General features: G+C 41.9%; 2 protein-coding genes across 2 annotated transcripts in view; both read right to left on the reverse strand.

Annotated features, from left to right (window-relative positions):
* Positions 1-4906, reverse strand: part of fbxw12 (F-box and WD repeat domain containing 12) — a 37679-nt gene extending 32773 nt beyond the window's left edge. The window contains exons 1-2 of the mRNA XM_025059247.1: positions 4838-4906; positions 2717-2770 (exon numbers count right to left, since the gene is read on the reverse strand). The gene's annotated coding sequence lies outside the window, so the exon portion shown is untranslated. The remainder of the gene's footprint in view (positions 1-2716; positions 2771-4837) is intronic.
* Positions 4907-5070: 164 nt separating this feature from the next.
* fbln2 (fibulin 2) overlaps positions 5071-10496 on the reverse strand; it is a 20010-nt gene continuing 14584 nt past the window's right edge. Inside the window, 8 exon segments of the mRNA XM_025059246.1 lie at positions 5071-5928; positions 6335-6458; positions 6591-6719; positions 6804-6920; positions 7742-7867; positions 9172-9300; positions 9404-9544; positions 10460-10496. The exon segment at positions 10460-10496 is cut by the window's right edge and continues 33 nt beyond it. Coding sequence (XP_024915014.1) covers positions 5571-5928; positions 6335-6458; positions 6591-6719; positions 6804-6920; positions 7742-7867; positions 9172-9300; positions 9404-9544; positions 10460-10496 — 1161 coding nt within the window. The 3' untranslated portion in view covers positions 5071-5570.

Raw genomic sequence — 10496 nt, forward strand, 5'->3', positions numbered from 1 at the left:
GCAGCCCGGGCTTTGAGCCCCCCCGCTGTCCCTCCGTCGGTGCCAGCCACCCGGCGGCGTCACAGCTAATCATTAACACTTCTAATATTCCACCAAATCCCGCGTTCACTCTCCTTTTCATGAAAAAGACCTGTCATAAAAAGACTTTGCTCCAGGGGTAAACACAAACAAATGTACACATCCCACTGGAGTTTCAAGGAAGGGTTTCTCTGGAAGGAGAACTGAGGCTTTTCTGCCCCGCTGCCGGAGGGGGCAGAGATAACGAGAGTAATAGTTAGACTGCGGTCACATTGGTATGCAGACAGTCATGAAAGCAGCGCACTGCCTGTTGCATCTTGCAAATTCATTTGCTGAATATTGTGAAATGTCACCACTTAAGATGGGGAGGCCCTTCTTACACAAATCAGTGGATCGTCGTTTGGTTAAATAAACGCTCGTCTGCTGATGCCTGTGTCGTCAAACCAGTCACAGCAGACAAGTGTGTGACCGCAATCATGGAAATAACAATAAAATAGAAAGGGGGGAGGGGCATTTTACCACTGTAAATATAATACTTATATATAATAATTTTGCAAATATGTTTGATGTTTATATATTTATTTTTACATGTATATGCTTTCTATATATTGGTATTGACTAGTCTTGAAAACTTGAAAACCCTGCCAGAGGATTCACACCTGTTAAACCACAGCCCGATTGTATCTATTACTACTAATACTTCTACTACTACTAATACTTCTACTACTACTAATACTTCATATCAGCCTAAATTAGTGGCAGCGCCCCCAAACAGACAAAGACAGAGGGGAAGAGTCATTTAAAATTAAATATACAAAAATATAAAAAAGTCATACAAATATTAAAACATGGGCAAATTGATAAATATAATTATAAACAAATCATAAATTAATTTATATTTGTGTGACATTTGATTTGAATTTGTTTCTTCATTGACATGTTTCAATGTTGTACAGTCGGCCAACTCCAAATGTAGACGGTGTGAAGTAGAGTTCCTCTGTGACAATCGTTTTAAACTCCTTGAGGAACCAAAGTGGGCGGAGTCAAATCTAAAACAAAACTTTAGGATCATGTCTTTCAGTAACTGTCATACTCCACAGTGGAACTAAAGGACATTTTATACGGTACATCCAAGAAGCAGAGAACAATATCCCTGGAGTCAGAAGTCACACATGCCACAGATGTAACGAGGTAAGGCATCAACTCTGGCTCCTCTTTCACTGGACGGAGAAGCTAAGTTGCTGAGGTGTTGACCTGTGATTAAGACTCCAGTAAATCTTCCCACCCAGGGAGGCTCTGAGAGCAGCTCCACCTCAGGTCAAGCTGACGTTCCTCTGGATCTGTCCCGAGGGCAGAAGCTCACACTCAGACATCAACGTCTTCCTGAAGCTCTTCTCTCTCAGATTAGAGTGGAGACGAAACATTCAAATATTTACCTCTAAGGATTCTTCTGGACATGGCCTACAGTCTGACCACCAGTCCGTACAGAGGTGCAGTACTACGGAGGGCCAGAAGGTGACAGCCAGGTTGACTATCAGACAAATGTACATACCTTCCTTCATTCTTCTCTCAGGCAAATTCCTCAGCTCTCCATCTCTGCCTTCTCTCATCGTCATAGTTTTCTTTAACACCGTGAAAAGACAAACATTCTGATCTTCTGACACTAACGTTTCTCCTCGTTTACTTCTGTTTTCAAACTAAAAAACTGGTCATGGTCAGAGCCTTGGTCCAGAGGGTACTGAAGTAATACAGTACTGACGAGTACTACAGTATGCTGCAGATATACCTGATGGTAAACTCTTTCTTAGATCAAACTATTACAGGCTTTTATATACATATGATACGTACGATATGTATCATGATAGAGGAGTAACGATACCATATATAGAGTTTTACTGCAATACTGCAATAGGCACGACGTTATATTTTTTTATGTAATTTTTTTATGTAACTGTAGTCAAACTGTCATCATTGGATAAACAATGAATGAAAATAATACGTCTCAAATATATTCAGTCTCTGTACGATCAACCAGTGTCTGAGGTTTAAATGCAACACAAAAATGAACCAACATCATGGATATTTCTATGTTAGCATTACATTAACAAATCCATTCAGAATATCTGCAGAATATAATAATATAGTACCATAAAACGAAATATCACAATATTTCAGTGAATCAATATTTTCTTATTCCCCTACATTCACATTATGAAGTACATTTTTCCGACGGTCAGTCAAGTCCTACGGTCAGTACAAACGCTGGTGGCAGTCAGTCTGAGCCTTAATCCTGGAAAACACTGCACAGACTGACCAGTGTTCAAACTGACCCCGCCAATCAAACTGAGTGATCAGAGGTCAGAGGTCGAGTGTGTGCTACTGTAAGAAGCAGCTTCAGCCTAAACTAATCTAATAAGACCTCCCCCTGTTTACAACAGCCAGGAACGAAGGAGGGCCAGTCTGTGCTTGTCTGCTGCTGAGAATGCCCATTAACGCTGCTTTCCCCCTGCGGTGATGACCACCTGAGCTATCAAAGACAAGTGTGTGTGTGTGTGTGTGTGTGGAGCATCGCCCTGCGTCAACTCCTCCACACATCACAGTCAGTCTTCATCCTTACCCCCCTTACAATGATCAACTCCACAAACCCACACAGGATGTAGATACAGTTAAAGAAGTAAAATAGTCTTGATTTTCTCACCTCTGGTCAACTGGTCCAGTCTTTAATTTCCTCCTGAAGGTACGAAGACCAAGACTGGAATGAAGAAGACAATTTGTGGTTGAATATTTTTCATTGTTAACATTGTCTGATATTTTGGATTATTACATCTTTTTCAACAGCAATGGTATAACAGTATCTGCTACATACAGTACTTTTCTAAAGGGCTAGGATTGTATTTGTAGTATAGAGAGCAGTACTTTCACTGAACCATCATCAATATTTTGACTTCACTGACTGGACAACAGCAGCCGTTACGTCACTCTGATCTCTTGTTCTGTTTCACTACTTCTTCAGTGAACATGTCCCCAGTGACTTCATCATAATTAACAAGTGAATAAAGAGAATTAAACCTCAGCCCACTCAATATTCCGACCCAGATTTTCTCACAGCGCACCGTTGATGCCCCGCAGCCATGGATTAATAAATCCATCCGCAGCTGCAGCAGCAGTGATAATAATTATAATAATAGTTATCAGCCTGATGTGATCAAAAGCCCGTAGCTTGTAATTGGAGGGTTGCAGGTTTAAATTCCATGACTGGCAGGTCTGTGGTATGTTGAGCCAGTTTCCACATACGGTGCAGAGGAAAATGACAATACAGTACGTTGTGATTTAACTTGAAGGACAATGATGAAGACGTTTGTTATTGATGTTGCTGTGACTCAGACATTCACACCAGGTTCTACAATTAGAGTAATGAATGACTAAAGTAGGCGACCCCTGAGCAGGGACTAAAGGCCAGGTTGAACCTCAGTAGATCAATTCTGTATTTGAAACATTAATCAAACCACATTTTTTCAGTGGCAATTGTGGGTTTATTGCACCTCCACTTAACCCTGACAGAGGTGAGGTGTTGTATAAGGCTTTGTTCAGGATGCAGGACTATATTCATCCTCTGGGTGGGAGTGTAACAATGTTTTTGTACACACATTAACTGATTCTAGTTTGTGTTTACATACAAATATGACATGACAATCGTTTCAATAGACATACCTACAAGATAAGTGCTCTCATTAGGCATCGTAAAGTGTGCTTGCGTCACAGCAAGGTGTGCTGATGGATGAGGCTCACGCTCATTTCATGAACAAAGTATTAGGGGTATGTACAGGCCTGGATATTTACTGTGCTGCAAGTCCTGACAGGAATGAATTATTGGATTATACACTTTAGCAACTTCACCTGGGAATAATGTTCACCGTATGAACAGTGTGTCACTGCACAGCAATGCTGTATAGAAAATGCTGAAAAATGCTGTTGTTGTGGCCTCTTAACCTTACACCATAAAAATGTATTAATTTGGACATAATTCCATTGCATCTTGAATGATTTAGGTTCTTTCATATCAATCAACTTGTCCAAATTTGAAAGAAAGTTTTGATGAATATCAATACATAATCCAACGTTTTATTTTTTGCAAAGTTAAAAATATAAGTATGTAATAAGACATATTATTTTACAGAAGCCACAACCACATTATGGCCTCCATCCACACAGCAAACATAGTTTTTTGAAAAAACACAGTGGTTTTCTATCATGTCTTTTATTAAAATATTTTGAATTTAGGATAAAAAATATAATACATCCATCTGAAGGGTCATTTCAGGAATATACGATAAAATGTAACATTGTTCGATTGGGCTTCCAAACACTTGAGAATTAAACAATTCTGAAAGAAAATGACTAAAACACGCGTTCACGGACAGACTCGCTCCTGAGTGCGCGCTATTGGCGGAAGCACACTTTCTTTGCCGCGGGTGCGCGCTTTTCCTTGCTCGCTCTCGATTCTGGGACATTTTATTATACTGTATGTAACAGCCACTATAAATATCAATATTTAACTCTCTCTATACCACTGCGACAATGGCAAAACATTACTTCTATTTAGTCCAATGTCATTTTTTTATAGTTAACTGAGCCATTAGCAGTATCGATGGCGGGTGTATTAGCAATGTTAGCTCGACTGGCACATCCCCAGACAGGCTAATGTTCCGTACTTAAATATGTGATGTAGGTTACATTGTTTATTTGAAAATGTTAATGTATACTTCTATGCATAGGTTTTTGTTTGTTTGTTTCTTTTGAGCGTTTTGTACTATCTTACCTGAAAACACAGACCGGATCATCAGATATGATTGTACACTGGTTTTTCCGGGCAACTGGCGGTTTTTTGTAAAAGACCCTTAAGTTGCCCCAAAAATGCCTGTCCAAAACTAACGCACGCTTCAATGAGGAAAACCAATTCACTTCTGTTGGATATAAACGAATACCAGACGATATGGATTCACATAAATGCAAAGCTGTGTGTGGGGATGCCTATTGTCCAGTACTGTAGTCAATTTATACATTCTAATTGAATTTAAGTAAAAACTACAAATCCATTGAAGCAAATGGGTTCTGTGAATTTGGCTATATAAATAAGATTGACTTGACAACACTAAAATACATTTGGAACCTCGTTGCCAATTAAATAATATCTGTTAATTTATAACAAGTATTTTTATAACTTTTCTTCTCTATAAAGTATGTTACCCTGTGGTGGAATGGAGAATTATCCTGGCTATTACTATCCTGAAAAAAACAAAAACAAAATGGTGGCTGTACAAAGGTCCTGTCATACACACAAATATAAAAAATGATAAAAATAGATACTTTTCATTATACAAACCAATACATTCACATTTCTACTCTAAAAAATGAATTCATGTGTAACAATAAATGGATAACCTATAGTCAAAGAAGTAAAAACCCTGGAATCTTTAATGACTTTTTAAATATTGATATGAAAAGGCCTCCTCAGCTCATTAAAGTTCTATGGGAGCCAGAGATCAGGTCCTCTAGAGCAAGTTGGCTGTGATGAAAACATAAATCTTGGCCTGGAAAGTGGTGAAGGTTCCCTGTCTCCAAAGTTTCATCTCTACATGCAGGAGAAAATCTCTTGGACCCTCAACCTGCCGATTTAAATACACAGCACCTGTGTAGGCGTTCAGTTTTCTGGTGCTGAAATAGTTTTCTTCATTCCCCTGAGTGATGCTGACAATGACATTGTCCCCAGAATAGGCAGGAGACGGGCCGATGCGAAAGATCTGAGCTGGGATGATGATGTTGGACTGGAAGCTGAGATAGTAGTAGGTGATTCTCATCGGTGAGTTTTGACATCCTACATAGTCAGGACAACTAATCCGCTCACAGCGCCTAGGGGAAAATGGTAGATTTACAAAAGACAGATAAATATATCTATGATACATTTCTATAATAATTTTGAAATACACACATTTTAAAAAAAATATGTATTTGGCTGAAAGAAACACTTAATATAATAAAATATTAAACAACAATATGTATAGTAGTCAGTGGTGGTACAAGAGGGTTTTAGGGTTAATGGGCCCTGCAGAAACTGTCTAGGAATCACTCTTAACATCTTATACTGAAGCCTCTAACCCCACAGCCTGACTTCAGACATCTAGAGCTGTAGCTATATGTTGCCTACAAACATTCGCTTACACACATTTTTGTTTTACAGAAACACAAGAAAACCATGTGACCTGACTTTTTGTTTTGGCAACTGGTGAAATTAGGCATCAGCCCTGTCCTGACTCACGTGTCAGACACTCTGCGGTAGTTTGGCGGACAGATGAGGGACAGGCAGCGGTACCCTCCCTGGATGTTGTAGCAGGTATCAGACAGGGAGCAGTTATGAGCCCCTGTGGTGCACTCATCGATGTCTGAAACACACAGTTAAAGCAAAGGGTGAAGCGGAGAGGGAATGTGTGTCTGGGGTCACTAAAAGATGTCAAAGAATGTGTGTTTTTTCACCTCTGCAAGAGCGGTCAAATAAAATGTGTGTGTTTTTTCACCTCTGCAAGAGCGTCCATTTGGAGACAAAGTGTAGCCATAATCTGGACATTTACACTGGTAACTCCCAGGAACGTTGACACACTTGTAGGTGCAGAGGTGTCCAATGCTCTGAGAGCACTCGTCAATATCTAGGCAACAAAAGCGTCACGTGATGAAAGGATGCGTCTGAAAACGAGCACACTCTGTGAAAAAGCAATGAAAGTCGTCCACACCATCGCAGGTATGTCCGTCCTCCCGGAGGAAGTAGCCCTGTCTGCAGTAGCACTGGTAGGACCCGTAGATGTTGGCACACTCCTGACTGCACGGGTTAGCCAGACACTCGTTTACATCTGTGTGTGTAAAGTCAGAAACTCTAACTGTGAGTCTTTGCTTGATCAAGAGCACTTGACTGACTCCGAGCTCATTCACTTATAAACAAGATGTTGTTATGAGGCCAATTATGTTTTACTGGCTGGAGCTCGAAGGCATGGCATGACACAATGTATGAAACTCTGGGGATGTGCTGTACAGTAGCCAGGTTTGCTCTCAGCACAGTTTATGAACCTGAACTAAGTCTGCAAACAAGCACACACACACACGTCCACACACACGCTCTTTATGACATGCAAGAACATGCTCATATTGGATGCACAAACATCCAGAAACAAATCAGACCAAATTGATGTAGCCTTCTTATTTACACAGGAGCATTAGCCTGTTAGCCTGAAGTGGAGCTGCCTTCCCTGATAAATAAAGTTAATAAAAAGGTTGTAATTATTTTAATGATGCTTTCATAGCCTAAACTGTTAAGATTTGGAGGTTTTATTTTTCAGAAGAAAACGTGAATTTTGCATATAGTGATCTCATGACATAGGTGCTGCCTTACAGCGAGAACATTTGATCCTCAACTTTGCATGTTCTCTCTGTATGTGGGAGAAAGGAACGTTTCCTCAAGGTTTTCCAGCTTCCTCCCACAGTCCAAAAACTATGAATAGTGAATAACCATTCACTCGTATTCACTTCTGTGGTCAGTTCAGTTCCTCTAAGTGACCTGTTCTGCACACATTTAGCACATGGTAACAACACACAGAGAGGCCACCGTCAGAGCCGGTGCGTAAACCACTGTGTTGCCAGGCTGCTTATATACAGTCGGAAACATTAAGAGACACACCTTCACAACTCTTGCCATCACTGGCAATGCGGAATCCAGGCGTACATGAGCACTGATAGGAGCCCGGGGTGTTCTCACAGGTCTGAGCACACAGACGACTCTGGTAGCGCCAACACTCATTTATGTCTGACAGGAAGAAGCACAGTCATTATACAAGTGTTTAAGGCATTCATGAGGTTGTAGCGTGTGTGCAAGTGCACATGTGTAGCCAAACATGTACACTCTATGCTTGTGTGTGTGTGGGTTCATGTCTGTGCATGTTAACAGGAAAGTGACATGAGCAGAGCAGCTTCCTCCCGATAGTCTAAACACATGAGTCGAGTCTTATTACTAAGACAATCACAACTGAATCACAAGTGAATTACAAACAGAGAAAGCAGCAGCAGCAGCAGCAGCAGCAGCAGCAGCAGCAGCAGGGACAGAACGGAGGAGCAGGAGGCAGCAGTAGAGACCGAAAAACAACAACAGCAATAGCAGCTCTACCAAAACAAAAAAAAAACAAAAGAGTAAAAGTAAAAGATGATGAAAAAGGAGAAGTGACAGCATTGGCAGTTCCACGGGTGACCTGAGGGGGAGCTGTCATCTAATAAAGACATCACATTTTTTATACATTCGGCATGTCAAATTCAAACCTCTATCCTAACTCACCTGCACCAGCCACGCAAACTGATATCTTAACAGAGGGAGGTTCAATCTGCTGGACACTTACACCCAGTGCTGCAGAGGAAGACTACCTATCTGACCTTTGACCTGAGTCATTACGGCCACAGACTCTACATGCTGCTAAAGTCAGGAGGACAGTGTAGGAGCGGCTGTATCAGAACAAACAGGAGCTCATAGTGAAATGATCTGTATAAACAACATTAAAATGGAGAATTTGGATTTATGTGAAGTACGTTCAGTGTTATTTCATGTAATTTGTGTCATTTTAAACCCATCCATCCATCCATTTGCATCCACTTATCCGTTACCAGGTCACAGGGGCAGCAGTCTCCACCCACATCACATTGCACCGTACCAACCCCCCTAACCCTTCCTGCAGGTGGTGAGTCCACTGGAAGGTACCAACCGCCCTAACAGAGATTTGAACTTGTCCAGGAGGTGAACCCTGGGGTTCCACACCAATGACAGAGACATTGCCTCTGGGCCAAAGCGCCACCATTTTAAACCCAGAGATGCATAAAAATGAGGTCTAAAATCAAACTTCTCTTGGGATGCTTACCAGCACCCCCTACTGGAACCTAATGTCACACTTCTGCGACTTAATAAACTCCCCAGACAGAGCACTGAGTGACAGCTGTACAGTATGGGTGTAAAAGGTGACGCCACAGGGCAAATGGAAAAATGAGAAATGGAGAAATAGCAGGGAAAAGGAATGAATACCCACAAAAGTGTTATTCTTGACGTTCTTCCACTGATGACCTACATACCTACACACGTCCTCTTGAAGGAGTCGTACTGATAACCTGTCTGACATTCACAGCGATAGGAACCAGGCAGATTGTGGCACAGCTGTCCCTCTCCACAGTGATGCAGATTACTTTGACACTCGTCCACATCTACAGGACAGAGGTGGAGGTAGAGGTGGGAGGAGAGGGACACCATCACAGTCATAAACCCATGTTTGTACAGGGGAAAAATCATCTTCATGCCGAGTCGTACCAACACACGTGGAGCGATCTGGACTGGCGTGGTAGCCGCGGCTGCACATGATCTTCCTCTGGCACATGAAAGATCCTGCCGTGTTGATGCAGTTGAACCCGGGGCTGCACGGCTGGGTCAAAGTAACACACTCGTCAATGTCTAGAAGAAAGGTTAAAGAGAAGGAGAAGAAGTGACATGAAGGCGCGGAGAGACGTGGGGAGAAAAAAGCCTGGGGCACAGAGGCTGGGCAGGACGGACCAGGGGGCAAATCTTCTGCCACACATATCAAAGCCAACACACATCACACAGGTTCACTCCTCTGTGGGGGTAACTTTGTTGTCTCCATTTGCTCTTTTCTCCCAGCATTTCTTTTACAGTGGCGTGGACTGCCTCGACATGCCCCAGTTCCTGCTCCTGGGGCTGATTCCATAGATTCAGTATGTACAGGAGGAGGACAGAGGAATTGGCTTTTATACCACCCCCCTCTGTAGCCCCTAACAGCAACCTCTCTGATCTCCTGTCTGTGTGGCATTTAACCCCTGTGTTACTGCAGAGCTGCACTGTGTAGGAACCACACGGTGTTCTGAGTCACCTGTTGGTGAAGAGGTGAAATTAAAAGACGGGAAATCCACCGCTGACAAATGGCCCTTTGACCTCATGACCAGTGAGTCATCAGCAGAGGTGTGAGAAGATACACTGAAATATCCTGATCTCTCCTCTCCTGATCCTGTATCAATATCTCCTCAGTCATTGATCAGTTATTGATTTTCTCCAATATTCCTGGTGTTGGTTCATGTTCTTGTTCTTTTCTTTCTTCTCTAGTGATTCCAGATGTAGATCCCTCTGTTCCAGAGTTAGGAACTGATGTTCAGATGGAACAGAGTCTGAGACTAGGATCACACTGGGGGTCAAAGTTTATCCCAATATAAACTCATCAGCACAGATTAAATGATGTTTCTACCTTGTTTTCCAATAATGTCTTCTTTCTAACTGCATATATGTGTGTGTGTGTGTGTGTGTGTGTGTGTGTGTAAATTCAAACCCATGATTACAGACACAGAGTGAGTCAGTTACCTAAACAGTTTCCGTGTGTGTCTAGCGTGTAGCCTGC

This window comes from Cynoglossus semilaevis, chromosome 10 (genome assembly GCF_000523025.1).
Source record: "Cynoglossus semilaevis isolate Cse_v1.0 chromosome 10, Cse_v1.0, whole genome shotgun sequence".
Lineage (NCBI taxonomy): Eukaryota > Metazoa > Chordata > Actinopteri > Pleuronectiformes > Cynoglossidae > Cynoglossus > Cynoglossus semilaevis.